General features: G+C 38.7%; 1 protein-coding gene across 1 annotated transcript in view; it reads left to right on the forward strand.

Moving 5' to 3' along the window:
* iqgap2 (IQ motif containing GTPase activating protein 2) overlaps nt 1–18,875 on the forward strand; it is a 108,036-nt gene that overhangs the window by 49,795 nt on the left and 39,366 nt on the right. Inside the window, exons 3-7 of the mRNA XM_062050902.1 lie at nt 10,166–10,322; nt 10,457–10,534; nt 12,227–12,303; nt 18,352–18,419; nt 18,544–18,657. Coding sequence (XP_061906886.1) covers nt 10,166–10,322; nt 10,457–10,534; nt 12,227–12,303; nt 18,352–18,419; nt 18,544–18,657 — 494 coding nt within the window. The remainder of the gene's footprint in view (nt 1–10,165; nt 10,323–10,456; nt 10,535–12,226; nt 12,304–18,351; nt 18,420–18,543; nt 18,658–18,875) is intronic.

The raw sequence follows: 18,875 nt of genomic DNA on the forward strand, positions 1-18,875 counted from the left end.
GGTTTTATAATCCTTAAAGTAACAGTGAAACTCATGTGAATAATCACTGAATGGAGAACTGGGGGTGGGATTAAATACATTATCTTCTTCCCACTCCCTTCCAGGCAAAACTGGACAATCATTCATTACATACTATACATTACCTTTTGCACTATATTAACTTAAATTATTATGTGTTGTCAACCTTGTACTTTAAAAAAAAAAAAAAAAAAAAAAATGTATATGTCATTGCCTGAAATAAATAAATAAATGAAAAAAAAAAAGAAAACCTATTTTTAGCAAATGCGACTCAAGTGCTCGCACTGTACAGAGCTCTTGATGGATTGCTGCAGAGGTGGTTGTCCTGGAAGATTCTCCTCTTTCCACAGAGGAATGCTGTAGCTCTGACAGAGTGACCATCTGGTTCTTGGTCACCTCTCTGACTAGACTAAGATAAATGCAGCAATGTACAGAGACTTCCTGAATGAAAACCAACGCTTCCCATTCAACCAGATGAAGCTTGAGAGGAATGGGCAAAGAGGAATGGGCGAAACTGCCCAAAAATAGGTGTGCCAAACTTGTAAAATCGTATTCAAAAGGACTTGAGGCTGAAACTGCTGCCAAAGGTGCATCAACAAAGTATTGAGCAAATGCTGTGAATACTTATGTACATGGGATTTTTTTATTTTTCATAAATTTGCAAAATTTAACAAAAAATATTTTCACATTGTTGTCATGGGGTATTGTGTGTGGAATTTTGAGGACAAAAACAAATGTATTACATTTTAGAATAAGGCTGTACATAATGTGGAAAAAGTAAGGCACTCTGAATATTTTCCGGGTGCTCTTGTCTTTCACCTCTTCAACAACACTAAACTAAGTCCTACCGCCATCATGACAACACAAACATTCACAATAGCTGAGTGCAAAGGCTTGTAGCACACTTGAGTTTTTGGTTGGACAAAGACAGGAAGTTATGCACTGATAGCTATAAGAACTAGTCTATCCTTCTCCAGGAGACGTTCTTCCGCGACATTGTTACCAACACAGGAAGTGACATTACAGACAGGATGTCCCTTTTTCACTGTATTCCCACCAAATTTGTCCTAATGTTAAAGAGTGAAGGGATTTATATTTATATAGAGCTTTTTCTCTAAAGACTCAAAGCTATTTTTACATAGTGAAACCCATTATCTCCATCTTTAAGCTAGATCTAAACCAGTGTGGGTGGCACTGGGAGCAAGTGGGTCAAGTGTCCTGCCTAAGGACGCAACAACTGACTATCGAACCTGGAACACTCAAGTTGCTGGGACCGCCACTCTACCAACCAAACCACGCCGCCCCGAGTATCTATGATGATTTTAATCTACATTTTAAAACGCTTCCTTTTGGTCTAGATAAGAATGCTTGAGTGTAAATTTAGCAAATTTTTTCCTCCGCAGTCCCAAACTACTTTCTGCCAGTGGCGTGCAGTCACTAGAGGCAGGAGAGGCACGGCCTCACCTGCCATCATGGAAAGAAAAAAAAAAGTAAAAAGAAAAAAAATTAATTAAATTGTTATATGTATCCAGTGATTATACTAAAGTTATTTTCCATTTAACTTCACCAGTTTTAGATTATTTTTATTTTTATTTTCACATTTGCCGTTCAAATACTGAGAAGAGACGGTGCGGTGATCAGCAGCCAGTTGATGCACGTCACGGCGTTGTGCCTCACCATGGATTGTGCGCAATGACTCGGCTAACTGCTGGCCTGCTGTGCAGTGAGACCGTATTGCTATATGAATTATATTATACATTTCCATAGTTTAGTTAGCTGAGGTATATAATGTACAGTGTATTTTGTCAACAACTGTATGTGTGTAACGTATTTATTGTGCTGAGCGATCATAAAACTGGAGGCTCGTCTCATAACCCCGCCTCCTGGTGCCAAGCACCTCCGCCGCAGAATGCACCGCCCGACGGGAGCGCCACACCAACCAAAGCCCACACCCAAACCCTCCACGTGCAAGACCGAATCCACCCAAAAAAAGTCACTTAACAAGAAGCCAAAAAGTGCAAAAACAACAATGCTCGCGCGGCGCGCCGGAGGAGCCGTGAACAGGGACACAACATTAGGTACACGTGCAGACTGCAGCGCGGATTTCATATTTCATTCATTCACAACTCTTCCAACACGAACACCACTGCTCCCGCACTTATAAGTAAAGGTAAGACCATAATAACGTTTTTTTTTATTAAATGTGCTTTTTTGTGTGCTACAGTTTGTAAGTGTAAAGTTAAAGTACCAATGATTGTCACATACACACTAGGTGTGGTGAAATTTGTCCTCTGCATTTGACCCATCCCCTTGTTCACCCCCTGGGAGGTGAGGAAAGCAGTGGGCAGCAGCGGCGCCGTGCCTGGGAATAATTTTTGGTGATTTAACCCCCAATTCCAACCCTTGATGCTGAGTGCCAAGCAGGGAAGAATGCTGGTATGAGCTTTTAAACATAACCCGTTAACTGCTGCCAATCAAATGGTGAATAAGATACTCTTTAGGGTTCATATGTTTGTAAATCTGACTGTGATGAAGTCAGTGCCTCACCTGACATGAACCTCACCGCACGCCACTGCTTTCTGCGTATGTCTGCAAGATGTTCGTTTATGAAAGTGTTCCCTTTAAATTGCAATCGAAACCCTCCACGTCCCGCCCTGTCAAAGTATCTGAATGTATCTTTTGAAAATGTACGCTTTTTTTAAAGGGGACATTTGATGATTTTAATCTACATTTTAAAACACTTCTTTGTTGTCTGGATAGTATTTGTTGCCTTTGCTTTGTAGTAAATTTTGCCCCACTGTCACATTAATTCATAACCCGTTTTTGAGTCTGTCTGCAAGACGTTAGTTTTCTGGAGTTAATCCCAGATCACAAATGTAACCACGCCCCAACCTCTCCGAAAGTATCATTTATCTTTTGAAAATGCACATGGTTTAAAAATATATCTTGAAGTCCTCGCCAATATTTTTTCCCCTATGCACGTAAAATGTCATAAGTGTTATATAGATTGACCGGGTCACAACATCAGGTACACCTGCACAATTTTCGATCAAGTCAGACCTGCATTAAAAAAAGGCGCCCTTTCCGAAATTGAGTGCAAGCTCAAGCCCAAATGCATGAACCGTATGATTTGACGCTTTGGCATTGTTTAACATGAACATCAAACATTGTAACATTTAAGTTAGAAAAGACGAAATTCATCATAGTTATCCTTTAGCTATCTCTAGAGTTGAGTTGAGTTTGTGTTTATTTGGAACATGCATGCATACAACATGATACATCACAATTTCCAGTTTCTCTATTCAACATGTTCGAAAAGGAGTAAGAAGAAGCAGAGCTTATTTAATCCTACCCCTTTTCCTTTACATAGCAGTTGATAAAACTTTTGTTCACTTCCTGTTCTCAATTTATTCACAATACACTCCATAAGTAATGACATTAAAAATAAATAAATAATAATTAATGAAGTAAGTTATATTTAATATGCTGGGATAAAAAAAAATATCTTGAAAATGAATGGATGGATGAAATACACTCAGAATATTTATCATGGTTCTTCTTCTTTGTACTTTGTAAACACTTTAAGTTTGAAGAGTTTCTTGAAGTGGATTATATTAGTACATTTTTTATTTATTTTCTTAATCCATTCCAGAATTTAATTGCACATACTGATATACTGAAGGTCTTAAGTTTTCTCTAAGATTATATTTATTCTCTTTTGTTGAGGAGAATTGTTGTAAATTTCACTTGTGACACAAAAGAAAGTTTTCTTGTGGACCTCTACTACTGCTCAGTGATGACATTTATTAAATTAACAGCATTTTTCCACATGATGTCATATTACTACCCTTGAACTTAGTACTTGCTGCACTCCACACTATTTTTAATGGTAGAGGATTTATTTTATAGTGTCAGAATCCAGTGACATAACTGACATCTTTGTCCCTAAGTTTACTGTACACCCCCTAGTTTTTAAAAGGTCTGTTGTGTTTGTCTTTAATACGGTGTGTGTCCGCACTTAGCCCGTACAGTATTATGTACTTAGCCCGTACAGTATTATGTCAAACAAGGTTTTTTGAATGCACACAATTAAGTACCAAGGTGTGAAATTGGGAGTAAACATGTTATTGCTCACTTACTGAGGGGAACCATGCAGCTAAGGGACTAGGAACCCTACAGGTTTTGGTGAATAATTTATTCCGTTGTTAAGTGGTGGAAAAAACACACAAATACACATTTTCAGCTGCAAAGAGTCATCAGGGAAGGGGTGGACCTTGTGTAGATGGCGTCTTTCCAAGCCAGCCTGATAATGTGTAACAGATTCTCAAACCAACATAATTCACAACCTAACAAATCATTTACCAAAACATTTAGAACAAAATTCCTCTCAGTGTAAGAGAATAGCTGCTGTTCCAGTCCTAAATGAGAACACTGTTCACTAATGTTATTATTCATTAGTTCTGAACTCCGTGGGACACAGCACATGTTTTTTTGCAAAAGTGAAATAAGACATCAGTAGCCTCATAATGTAGGCGTGAGAGCTACCTTGTGAAACAGGGATATTTTCTAAAAGTCTCACATACAGACTGCATCAGTACCTATGTGCACATGGACACATTTATCCGGATTAAGAGCCTAACCGGAATACAAATGCTTCATGTAAACCCACCATTTAGAATATCCTGACCCGATAACACATGTTTGGAATGAGGCTGGTGGTTTATGCCGACAGCCATTTAGATTGAAGCGCATGAAAACGCATATTCCGAAATTCGGGTTGAAATGATCCTTACTGCGCATGTCTTTGACGTCAGCTATACTTTGGTGGTGGAGGGCTACTAAATGAAATAGTCTCGGAATGAAGCGGATCGTCTTGCTGCTGTCTCCTCGCCATTCAACATTTACGGACGTAGCGTTTAATGGTGTTAAGTTTGTTGCTTTAAAACCAGACTAGCAAAAACCTAAAGTACGATCCGGAGTGTCATGTGTCGATGTAACAATAAAAGAAGGAATCCAGTTGTCATCTTAACGAGCTGTTATATTCATGACATTACAGCTACTCCGAGTGCCAACTGCTCATCTCAGGCACATACACAGATTGTGTAACATGAAGACGTGGCACAGAACAGCTCCATTTCAAAAAGAGAGGTAAAACAAAAGTAGTGAACAGAAGGAAAAATGATAAATACAGTGACTTCGACGGACAAACAGAAATGCACAAAGCCCTGTTTGTTTACAGTGGAAGTCCCCTGATTCTTCAGCACCTGCAGTGAGGGAACTCGTCCAAAAGATGGCACCATAACACACCTTTCCGTTTTAAGTACTGCGCATGTCAAAGTAAAGTATTCCGATTTAAGGTGTGACTCATGAAAATGCACGTCAGAATCAAAACATTTTTTTCAGGGTTCATGTACACAGAAACATTCTAATCTGAATGATGATCAGATTAATTAATTAATTTTGTCCGTATACACATCTGTGTTTCCCCCAGAAAATGTGTTAGTTAAAGTGCTGTCTCTCCAGGGGAGGGGGCGTCGCAGGACGGGGAAGGGGGAACAGTGTAACTCGGCCTGTCGCCATCACGTCTCCACCTCATCGCTTGATGTTAGTTTGTCTAAATTGTCAGACGATCGCTTCTCTGATGTCTCCATCATGTCCAGAAGTCTCTTCTTTATCTGGATGTCTTCTTCTCTCATTCAGCAACTTTGTCTCGATTGGAAGTTTTCGTTTTAGTCTGTCGTGCTTGTGGCTGTTGAATACATTATTTGGGATAAACCCACTTTTAGTGACATGTTATTTACAACAATGGCCCTCAACATCATCGGGAAACAATGTGTGTCAATAAAGCACTTCATCGAGGTATTTTAATTTTGACAGAAGAAAATAATATTTAATGCAACTGCAGTTTTACTTAACTCAATATTATTTATTACATGAAACTACTCAAAGCATTTTTAATACAACCCTATTTAAATACATCTAAAACAGCTGAACTTTAATATATGCTTGCCATCTTGACTTCTGATTCCAAAGCAAGTATTTTTGTCACACTGTAGTCAAACTATGATAATATTAAAACAAATGGGCAAAATATGATTCCACATTGTTGAAAGTGGTCATCTGAGAGCATTTGTAATTGCAGTGCAGTTTATATAAAAATGTTTTGATGCCCCAGATATACAACATCTATCTGCCTTTTAACAATATTACTTCCTAGCAATGAAGTTAGCGCCCACATACCTGAAGTATGCTCTTGTACATCATTTGGCAGACTATAAAAATGGGACCCATTACCTCCCTGCTTGGCACTCAGCATTAAGGGTTGGAATAGGGGGTTGGTTAAATCACCAAAAATGATTCCCGGGCGCGGCCACCGTTGCTGCCCACTGCCCCCCTCACCTCCCAGGGGGTGATCAAGGGTGATGGGTCAAATGCAGAGAATAATTTTGCCACACCTAGTGTGTGTGTGACAATCATTGGTACTTTAACTTTAACTTTAATATCTTTGTCTGTGACCAGGCTGTCAAGGGTGAATGGAGAATCTGAACTCATGTGAGAGCTTGTGTCGATATCTGATGTTTCTATTCCAAATTAAATGGATGTAGTTGGAGAAATACCCCGGATCTGCTCGCATAGTTCGAAGTACAGCAAAACAACTCTACCTTAACCATCTCTTCCACCTGCGTCTGTACTTCCCACGAATCGCTTTCAGTTTAGTGCCGATAGTTGTTTTTGTGATGTCCTCTTTCCGATAAAGATATTCCTCAGATGTCCTGTACCGCTCCAAAAATAGTGTAAGAATGTCACCATACTTGGACTGGCAAGTTTCCCAGTCAACACTTTGTTGAGTTTTGTTAACTTTAAACTCCAAAACAATGCTTAAAAGTAGCTCTTCTCTGTCAGTCCACATATATAATACTTTCTTGCAGTGACCCGCCATTTTTGCTATATGCCGCCTCTGGACATGACGTTTTGGATGTTTCTGATTGGCTAAAATGGTCTTAAATCCTGGGCTACAGCGCCCCCAGTATTTTGGCATGTTTATGACACTCAGTGTATGCGTTTGCTTGGGGACAGAGATCGTTTTTTAAATGCGCACGTGTGGCTGGAGATCTTGTTAAGATGTTAGTTTAGGCTGTGGCTCTTTGTTATTAAGGCGGCCGCCTTAACAACAAAGCGCTGCGGGAAACCCTGCACATGGCTAATGTCACAACAATACCTGTTTTTAGAAACCTGCAAAAGCGACTGCAAAGAACACTGGAAAGAAGCGCTATGAATCACTCGCTTGTCTTCATGGACATTCAAAACCATCTTCTGAATACCTTTCATCGGTTGTATACAGTAAGGCTGCAACTAATGACTATTTTGATAGTTGACTAGTCATCAACTATATTGATGATTAGTTGAAAAATCGGATTATGAACCGTACACTTTTAGTAGCTTTTATTTAGACATTAACTTTTGAATTCAGCTTGAAGAATTGTTTAGTTATATGCTGATTAACAATAAAGAGAACTACTTCATTCAACTTAGAAACTGTGCTGCTCATTAGGCTACCACAAAAATAACTTGGAAGCAAAGTTTTTTTTTTTTTAAGTTAATAAAGGATAGTCAAAATGGGAGCAGTAAAAACAAGCAACAAAACACCAACGCTAAAGATATATAGTTTCTTCAGAAACAAAACTGAATTGTTTCTCTCAATAGAAACAAAAAACTAAGTGCTCATACAAAAACAAATATCCCTTTTTATATGTAAGCATGTGTAGGGCAAATGGTAAAAATAACTCTTTTAAACATCTAGGCCATTTAACTTAACATTCATCTAAGGCTGAAATGACGCGTCGACATAGTCGACGTCATTGGTTACGTAAATACGTCGACGCCGTTTTTGTGCGTCGACGCGTCACATATTTACGTCACACTACCGTCATGGCAGAGCTCAAAGCAGACGATGCGAGCGGTGCGAGCGAGGGGGAAAAAGCACGCCAAAAGTCGTCAAAAGTGTGGGAGTATTTCAATAATGTTGTTGTATGCACACTGTGTCGAGCGGAAATGGCCTATCATAGCAGCACAACGGCTATGAACGAACATTTGAAAAGAAAACCATCAACCATCAACTAGTCAATCGTCCGCGTGAGTATACGTTGTCATCATTACACAAAAACATGAATGTGTCATTTGTATCTGCTAGGGGTGTAACAGTACGTGTTTTGTATTGAACCGTTTCGGTACGGGGCTTTCGGTTCGGTACGGGGGTGTACCGAACGAGTTTCTAAGCTAAAGTCTTAACAAGCTGCTTTGCTCCTTCTGCCTCTGTGTTCTACACAGCACCCAGCATTGTCCCACCCACACAACCATCTGATTGGTACACAGAAAGCGTTAACAGCCAATCAGCAGTGCGTATTCAGAACGTTACCAGCCAATCAGCAGTGCATATTCAGAGCGCATGTAGTCAGCGCTTTAGCGTCGAGCAGATAGGTGTTTAGCAGGGGAGCATCAGGCAGCGGACTCTCCCCAAATGATAATAAACACCTCCCAGTCAACTACTAGTAACATCACTATGAGCCCGTTGACCTTCTAGAAACTTAAACTGCAGCTCAGCTCACTCGCAGTCCTGGCTTGAGGTGAAGGCTAATTAGCTCTCAGTTCCAGCCACATCGACCCCTTCTGAGCGCTTACTTTCAGCTGCTGGGAATATTGTAAACAAGAAAAGAATCAGCCTCACCCCAGAGCATGTAGACATGCTAACCTTTCTTCATTACAACTGTTAGTCACTCACTGGAATGAGTAGAATTGGTTTTTGTGTACTGTGTTGGACTGGATATTTATTTTGCACATTTTAAAAGCAATACTTAATGTTTACAGTGCTCCAGAATATTTAGATTGGCACTTTTTTGTATTGGATGTTTATCTTTATTTTTGCACATTTTAGCAAATAAGCAATACTTTCACTTTTGTTGAAATGTTTACACTGTTGTTACAGAATATTTCGTTTTGCACTTTTTTGTATTGGATGTTTATCTTTATTTTTGCACATTTTAAAGCAAAATAAGCAATACTTTTACTTTTGAAATGCTTATACTATTGCAGAATATTAAGATTTGCACTGGATGTTTACTTTTATATTTGCACATTAAAAAGCAAATAAGCTACTTTTAATTTAGTTAAATGTTAAGTTTTAAATGTTTACATTTTTACAGAATATGTTGTCATGTTGTTGTCAATGTTGACTGAGTGGCCATACTTTTTTTTTGTAAATAAAAGCCATGCCTTTTGAAAAAACTGGCCTACATTTATTTTTTCATCTTCATTTTAAATAAAAAAAAAAAATCGGTAAAAGGAAAAATAATCTATAGATTAATCAAAAAAAATCTATAGATTAATCGAAAAAAATAATCTATAGATTAATCGAAAAAAATCTATAGATTAACAGATTAATCGAAAAAAATAATCTATAGATTAATCGATATAAAAATAATCGTTAGCTGCAGCCTTACATTCATCCAATCCCTGATAATGTTCTTGATTCTAGAAACATGGCCATAGGTGTATTGACAAAATTGAGCAAGGGAACTTTGGCTGAAATTATAGTTTTTTTTCCATGCACTCAGTCTCTGTCTGGCTGGTTAGCTAAAAAGCTAACGTCTAGATGTCCAACATGCCTCCGCTTTAAATTTTCTCACATCAGATGTTCTGCCATTCAAAGCAAGGTCCGCTTTAGAAACCGATCAAGTTGTTTGTGTTTTTAGTGTGTAATGTTTCCATTTGATTTGTTGTTTTCACCTACAGTGGCCACAGCCCCCGGTCGCGCTGTCTCACATATGTTAGTGTCCTTCTGGAAAAACCAGTGCAATGATGTCACCGACTGTTACCAACAAATTAATTTGTCGGCAACAACTGTATCATAATTTTTGTCGATTAAATTATTGCACGATCATGTTTGATCTTTGTGTCAACTACAGTGTACATTGTATTCAAAGTGAGCAAAAGTGCAGTCTCTATTTATTGTCAGTATTTATATGTAGGTATTACACTTCACTTAAGTCTTAACAGGAATTTGAAGGTCTTTTTTTTTTTTGCAAGAAAGCTAATCAGACATTTTAAAGGAGCATCTTGCTTTTTGTTCATTGTCTTTTTGTGTGTTCAGGTGGATGGAGGCCTGCCTGGAAGAAGATCTGCCCCCAACAACAGAACTGGAGGAGGGACTGAGGAATGGCGTCTACCTTGGCAAACTTGCTAACTTCTTTGCCCCCAAAATGGTCTCGGTAAAAAGGATATACGACAAAGACCAGGCTAGATACAAGGTCTGTTCTGTTGTTAAGTATTTTAATCCCATATCTGATAATGTATACAAATTTCTGAGCCCCGTTTCAGCAATTCACAGGATCTTGTTACTGTACTGTGATCCTCTTTTGTGGTTTTTTTCTTTTTCTTTCAGAGCAAAGGGCTGCACTTCAGGCACACTGACAACACAGTGCAGTGGCTCAGGGCCATGGAGTCAGTGGGTCTGCCAAAGGTAAGATCTGTTCACAACCAACAGTAGCTCTCTTGTTTTGGCTAACACATGTACAGTACATGCTGTAGATACAGTAGACAAGGTGGTGCAGCCCACCACACTTCTAGAAAATACACTTTTGTTACAAACTTTTAAGGTGGAATTTTGTGTTCTGTGTAGGTCAGGGATGTCCAAACTTTCTGACTAGGGGGCCACGGGCCGAAATATATATGTATATGTGTGTGTGTATATATTAAATATCCATTATGTTAATATAATGGTTACAATTTGATATTAAGAGTATGTGAAAGTTCAACTCCTACCATGTTTACTTAAGTCACATCCTTACAATTTTGTAATCAAGCAGCTAAAGTGCACCAAACATGGATAAGTGTAGATTGTTTATCATTTTTTCCCCATGTATTGTAATGGATTTAAATCGGTGTAATTTAGATTTATTTTATGGTGTGTGGACGTTTTTTTTTAATTTTTTATAATATCCACAAAGTTCAGTGAGCAGGTTGTAATATGTGTGACCGTGTATGTGACCATGTGTGTTGACTGTTTTTTTTTTTGCGCCATCATTGGGGAAGGTTGTCTGGATTGGGTCATATAACTAAATGCTGTGCTGTGTTCACATCAAAACACAATTCATGGTCATTGACCTGAACTAGATACGTAGTCCCCAAGATGGCGGCAAAGTTGCAGCAAAAATATTGTCCAAAATTCAAAATTATTTGGAAAACACCCTGCGGGCCAGATTTCTTATTTAAATTCATGACGTCTCGCGGGCCTAATGGGGGCCGTAGTTTGGACACCCATGATGTAGGTCCTCAGAAAATGTGTTCTTACATTATCCGAGTGTGTAAACCGGGATGCATGCAAGTGTAACACAGTACATCAGCTAATGAGCTACTGGGGTTGTACATGATCTGATAATACACAATTTATTTTCTTTAATCTTTATTTAACCAAGAAAAGGCCCATTGAGATTAAAACCCTCTTTTTCAACTGAGTCAATTAATTCATAAAATGTACATCAAACATAAAAGATTTGCAGCCATTTTTCCAGGCTGGGAAACATAAAGACTATAAGAGCAGTTATCTTTTTTTTGCTTTTGCTTCAGTTTTTACTGATGCATTTTTTCTATGAATTTATTTTAGATATGTACACTTTTTACTTGTATTCCCAATGTTGTAAATGATTCAAATGGGTTCAGGCTGAAGTTACCAACAATGTCATTTTTGTTTGTAAGTCAAGTTCCGTTGTTTAAAAGATTACTTCATGCAGCGTTTTAAATTATAGGGGCACAGATGCTTTGAACAGTTGCCTATCTGTTATTATTTTCTAGAATCGCTTTCTGAAAACGCCTCTGTGACATATAGACAAGTGGAAATGTGCATGGTGACTAATTATCATGACATTTAAGAATGTAGAAAAACCCTTCATCAGTGTCGTAGCATGTGACTTTGTTTCATGTTTTGATAGTCTATTTGGGATCATGTTTGTCAGAGAAGACAGAGTTCTATGTGTGCAATGCAATGTTGTATGTAACTTGCTTATGTGACACAATAAAACAGAACAGTTCGAGGTCCTAATAATTGCCTGGCTGTTAACTTACTCATAAAAGTAAATGAATATTGTTTGGTTTTCCCCTGACTGGTTCAAATATGGACCCTCAGCCACAAGTCACCTGTGTGGTTTACTTTCAGATATTCTACCCGGAAACAACAGATGTGTACGATCGCAAAAACATGCCCAAGGTGGTATACTGCATACACGCACTGAGGTAAGAATAAAAGGTTTTCTAAGGAGCTATCTTAGTAGCTTTTCATTCTCGACAGCAAAATAAGTCAAACACCACAATGCATTGTTTATACAAAGGCAGGATGTGCTACTCTCAAACTTGCCACACCTATTGTATCTACTGAGATATTTTCACTTGTGGAAAGCAAACTTAATGACTAGACTAAGACTAAAAGTAAGCAGTGACTGTGGTAGATTGCCTACAAGTAAAGCTGGTAACTTGCAATAAGAATGTTCTTAAGAACTGTCTATGGCAGCGGTTCGCACACCTTAGGTTGGGGGAACAGATTTTTTCTTTTAAAGGGTAATTGCACTTTTTATTTTGGAATTTTGCCTGACTTTCGCAATCCCTGTATGAGAAAATGTATTGTAAATTGTAAAGAAACGTTAGTAAGATGTTGCGAACAATGCAGGTAATGGGGATTCGATCTATTCTAGTCCTAAACAAGAAATACAAACTACGAACATAATAAACCAATCATTTACTGTACAGTGTCTGCTTAACTGGGATGTCGGCTGATGGGATGTTTATATCTTTCAGCAGCAAGGATTATCTTGTCGTGTCTTCCTAGCAACTTCGGGTCTAAGTTGACCAACTTCTCGTCTAATGTCCAAAACTTTCCAAGAGCGAGGCATGATCTATAATCTAGCACAAACTTTCACCATTTCAGAGGCGATGCAGCAGCTCAGCAGAGAGCCGCAGTAGCCACGTTGCCTCCTCGATCAAGGCGCCATGTTACTAAAAATAGTTCCTCGTGGTTAGCTCTTAAAATAACCATGTCGCTAATACTTGGTTAATATGCAGGTCGCGGCCTGTAAGAGGAGTATTGTTGGCCGTTGTTGGATGTTTTTAGAGGGCTTTTAAGGCTGAATAGATGACTCTCATTAGTTAGCAGTCTACAGTAGTACTGGTACTACTACTGGTCATTTTTCACAATTTAGACTTCACAAAAAAGAAACAACGTGTGCTCTTGACTCAAATAAGGGTTGTGAATGAGAGGCACATTACAAAAAAGTGCACTTACACTTTGAGTAATAAATTATATAATGACCCCTCATTAGAAAGTACATACCGTAATTTCCGGACTATAAGCCGCACCTGACTATAAGCCGCACCAGCTAAATTTAGGGGAACATACAGATTGCTCCATATATAAGCCGCACCCGACTATAAGCCGCAGGGTTTTGATGTGTAATTACCGTAGTATATAGGGGTTCCTGCTACCACGGAGGGGATTGTCGGGACAGAGATGACTGTTTGGGAACGCAAAGCGTCCCATTTATTAACAATAAATCTTTCAATCATTCAATCAAACTTTCACATCTTTGACATGGCGAACAGCATTCGTGCAGAGTACAAATAATACAACGGTGCAAAGTAATACAAAGTGCTCACCTGTACGTTATCAAAATAACCAGCCTACCGGTATATGAAAAGTCAGTCTTTAATCATTGTGTCATCGTCTTCCTCCTGCGTACTAAAACCACCGAAATCCTCTTCGTCGGTGTCGGAGAAGAACAGGCCGTAAATAAGCCGCACCCTTGTATAAGCCGCAGGGACCAGAACGAGGGGAAAAAGTAGCGGCTTATAGTCCGGAAATTACGGTAACTATGATTATGATTGAAGATACCTCTCACTTACATTAGAGTTAGTGAATACAAAACTCGCATTACTCTGACACACCAGATAAATGGCTCACTATACTCGAGACAAACTCGGTGCAAACTGATTGTGCAGATAAAAAAAAACACAAGATAAGTCGCAACGGCCAAAACGGCTCAGCTTAGAGAATATAAGAAACGTTCAATGGAGTCAGGTTTTATTGAGAACAATGACAGAGGGCCAGACATTGCCTTCTGTTTTTAGGTGCTTGAAGATAAGTCCATGAACCCAAGGCTTGAAGGGGAACTGCACTTTTTTTTGGAATTTTGCCTATTGTTCACAATCATGAGTGACAAAAAAACATGTTTTTTTTGTTTTTGGGGGAAATTTTAAAGATGATAAATGCTTGAAAGATGCGGCTAATGGGATTAATCCTTGCAACCTTCAAAGCCCTCTGAGACAACTTAAAAACCTTCGAGCAACATTTTATATAGAAGTTGCTAATAAATATACACTGTATTGCCAAAAGTATTTGGCCACCTGCCTTGACTCACATATGAACTTGAAGTGCGTAGATAGTTGACGGCTAATGCCGTAGCATGGCGATGAATTACTACGCTAGCAAAACAGTTCCTCAGTGTTCGCTCTTAGAATAACAATGTTTCTACAGTTTGGTTATTGTATTATGGTTATGGAACGTAAATGAAGTATTGTTGGTGTTTTTTCATATGCATTTTCAAAGTGGTTTAGAGGTATGATTGTTTACTCCCATTAGCTGCATTGTACTCCCATTAGCTGCATTGCTAGCCACCTACAACGAGCTAATTATTAAAATTTAAAATGAAAAATGAACAAAATCCGTTGTCTTCCTGTCTCTCATAAGGTTTGTGAACGATAGGCAAAATTCCCCAAAAACTTTAACCCTTTTACAATGTTTACTTTTCTGCCAGTACATCCATCGCTGGTTTAGATGGCAGTCCATGGCAGTTCTCAGACCGCCATGAACCATGTCCCTACAATGCCAAGAAGGCTTTGTCAACATTTTTTAAACACTTCTGCAACACGGATGGGCGCGCTAGTAATATGGATCTACCCGAAAGTCGCCACAGTCCTCCACCCTCTACGCCACACCAACCGCAGTGTCTCCGTGTTTAACACCGCTGCCTGTATGTAGTAACCGTGTTCACTCTGTGGAGGTCCAGGAGGAATACGTGACTGGCGGATTATGTTGGTGTTAACACGGTATTATCACGGATCTTGTGGCCTAAATATGAAGGCTGCTGTTCTTTACATAGTGTAATGCGTTTTGAAACGGTCCAACACAAACCGCCAAGGCCACCTCGAAAAATTGAACAGGTATTATTAGAAGTAAGGGAAACAATCAATTTTCGATGCATCGCAATTCGCACATGGACGATCATTAAATCGCTTAGTAAACGTCAATAATCCCTAATCGATATATTTATTTTAAATAAAGTAATGCAGACAGTTCTAAAATTTGGTTGACATCAGCGAGCCACCTCACCAAGAGATCCGACCAGCTCCTTTTGCACACATTTTCATGAATTTAATAAATGTGATGGGAATCCCTTTAATTTTTAACTATATATATCTTAATTATTTTTCTTTTTACAAATGCACTGTTTTTAAAAGTTGCAAGTGATGAAAGCTTATTTAGTGAAACGAAATCTATGGTTCCAAAAAATTTGAAAATCCTAGTTCTATGTACTTGATGGTTTCAACAAGGTATTTGCAGACAGAACAGGGCTAAGATTGTTTACTGCAGAATCTTGACTGTACAGAAGTGATATGAAACAATATTGTGTTCAATTATACACTGCATTACAGAGTTCTCAAGTTTCATGTTCTATTTAACCTAAATATTATAATTGTCACAAATGATGGTTATTTAAGTAAGTAGTATTTTTCCTAAGATCAGTTTTGTCAGTAGAAGTCTATGACATATACATTTATTTTCAGGTCATGAATTATGAAGTGTCATTTTATCTGTTTGACCATCTGGTCAGCCTAACAGATTTACGGAGAGATTACGTGAACTGCCTGGATTGTGTCTCTGTTGTAGTGTTTCGGTCAGGTCCTTTGAGAGTTGGTTTCCTTCCCAACTTATGCACACACAACTTTTTCCTTCCTCTGAGTCCAGCCGGACTCCCACAGGGCTGCCCTGCTTGCTCGGGCAAAAACACGTGTGCACATAGAGGCAAAGCAACAGATGTTTGCAGCGTGTCGGAAATATGTCGTACAACAACAATGTAATATGAAGAAAAATGCCTTACAGTTGAACAGATGTTGCTGGTCTAAGAGTAAGGGTTGGATTTTAAAAGAAGAAAAAAAGCACTTTGTGGTGTTCAGCTAGTGCAATTTGGACCCCACAGTTTATTCTTTAATGGCCTGCAGCATATTCCAATAATGCAATGAAATAAACATGGCCCTGCATGAGAACATTACAAAAAATTAGGCCCACACTTAATTTTTATATACAAGACTTAAGCAAATGGCCCTGCATGAGAACATTACAAAAAATTAGGCCCACACTTAATTTTTATATACAAGACTTAAGCAAATAATTTGAAATGTTATCAATAGTGCTGTCAAATATATTTAAAACAAAATTTGGTTAATCTCACTTTTGAGATGTGATTTAATCGTAGTAAATTACTTGATTGCATTATTGACCCCAATATTTTGACACAAATGGCATTTAACTATCAGCATGTCATAGGAGAACATTTTAAAAATATTTTAATTGAATGTATGTCATTAATGGCTCAAAACTTGTCAACAGTAGCTATGTGCACATGGACACAATCAGAACAAAAATGCTTCATGTAAACACGCCATTTCGGAATATTCCGACCCGATCACACACGTTCAGATCAAAATTTAATTCCGATCGAGATGGGTGGTTTATGCCGATAGTTATTCAGATTGAAGCGCATGAAAACACTTTTTCCGAAATTCGGGTTGAAGATCCTTACTGCGCAAGTCTTTGACGTCAGCGAAACTTTGGTGGTGGGCGGGGGCACTAAATTGAATAGTCTCGTAATGAAGCGATTGTCTTGCTGCTGTCTCCCCCTATTCAACATGCACAGAAGTAGTGTTACATCCTGTCTAGTTTTTTGCTTTGAAACAGAGACTAGCAAAATAAAAAGTACGGTCTGGAGTGTCATGTGTCGATGTAAAAATATTAGGAATCCAGTTGTCTCAACAAACTGTTATATTCACAACCCTACAGCTACTCCCAAGTGCTAACTGCTAGCCTCAGGCGCGTACACAGAAGGTCGTAACATGAAGACGTGTGGCAATTTATACATATCACCACTTGGAGAGCACAGAACAGCTCCATTTCAAAAAGAGAGGTAAAACAGAAGTAGTAAACAGAAGGAAAAATGTATTCCGTCACGTCGCACAAACAAAAATGCACAGAGCCACGTTTGTTTACAACGGAAGTCACTGCTTCTTGTTCTTCAGCACCTGCAGTGAGCGAACTCCTCCAAAAGATGGCGCCAAAGCATAAACAATAAAACACCTTTCTGTTTACGGTATATGGTGCGCATGTCAAAATAAAGTAGTCAGATTTAAAGTTTGATGCATGAAAACCCATGTCATAATCACATTTTTTTTTAGGATCCATGTATACTGTAACATTCTAATTCAAATTATGATCAGATTAAATACATTTTGCCTGTGCACACATTATCTAGTCCCACCGGGTTGTATTTTGAAGTGATAGTTGCCACCGAACAGACCAGTCGGAGACTTCTCACTAAATTTTGCACCAGCCTATGCATTGACCTGATCGCTGACCGTATAGAACTAGTCTAGGCTGATTTTTGCATGTAAACAAAGAAAACGGTTTTAAGTAGGTCAAATTGAACAGATGATTGTGTCAATCTCCTCCTCTGTCACCTTCACTTATATTAGTCAGCTGATTCAGTTTGTCCCTCAAATGGACTCAAAACCGCCTGTGGTCACAAGGACAAAGGGCATTTTTGTGTGTACACACACACTGATCAAAGTGCAGTACACCACTATTGTTTGAGTTTCTCTGATGTCTGACCTTTAAGTATCTATAATTCATTACCACTCATCAGGTACCTGCAGGGGATGAAAGTTTGATGAAGTTTCCAGTCACCTGCCTGTTGAATTCATGCTCTAGCAGTGTACAAACTTATGTGGTTGCTGTCAGATAGTGCTTGTTGATTCTTGAGCCAACACTACCTCCCTGTGGTGTTGTGTGATATGTGCAAGAGTACAAAGAAAACGATAGGAGGGTGTCAAGAATAATCTCTATTAGAAGGAAACTCTTTCTATTTCTTAATAGTTGTTTGTCGCCGCAGCTTGTTCTAAGCTTCTCAGAATTTCCTAAAGTGGTAATGCTAATCTTACACACACTGTTGTTTGTTTCAGCTTGTACTTGTATAAACTGGGAATTGCACCACAGATCCAGGATCTACTAGGAAAAGTCGCTTTCACAGGTAAAACAGTAGAACTATATTTTCTACAGTTGAAAAATTATGAATTGCTGTGTTTTACCACTTTCCAATGCAATGGTTCGAATTACTCGTCCACCTGCCTTATGGACCTGTGTTTGTCTTCCAGAGGAAGAGATCAGTAACATGAGAAGTGAGCTGGAAAAGTATGGTATTCAAATGCCTGCTTTTAGTAAGATTGGAGGAATCCTGGCCAATGAGCTCTCAGTGGATGAAGCAGCATGTAAGTCATCTGGCATATCTACAGTAGTAGCGATGTGACGTTCACCAACAAGTCCAGTCTTTTGAATGTCTCTTTGAAATGAGCGATAAGAACCCATTCGCCGTGGCGAGCTTGTCATAAAGGAAACTAATAAGGATGCCCTTTTTGCGTTGATTGTTTTGTTAATTGACCTAGTTTAGGTGTACACACACCAGATAGGGACTACTATTTTGTATTCA

This window comes from Entelurus aequoreus, linkage group LG06, assembly GCF_033978785.1.
Source record: "Entelurus aequoreus isolate RoL-2023_Sb linkage group LG06, RoL_Eaeq_v1.1, whole genome shotgun sequence".
NCBI classification, from domain to species: domain Eukaryota; kingdom Metazoa; phylum Chordata; class Actinopteri; order Syngnathiformes; family Syngnathidae; genus Entelurus; species Entelurus aequoreus.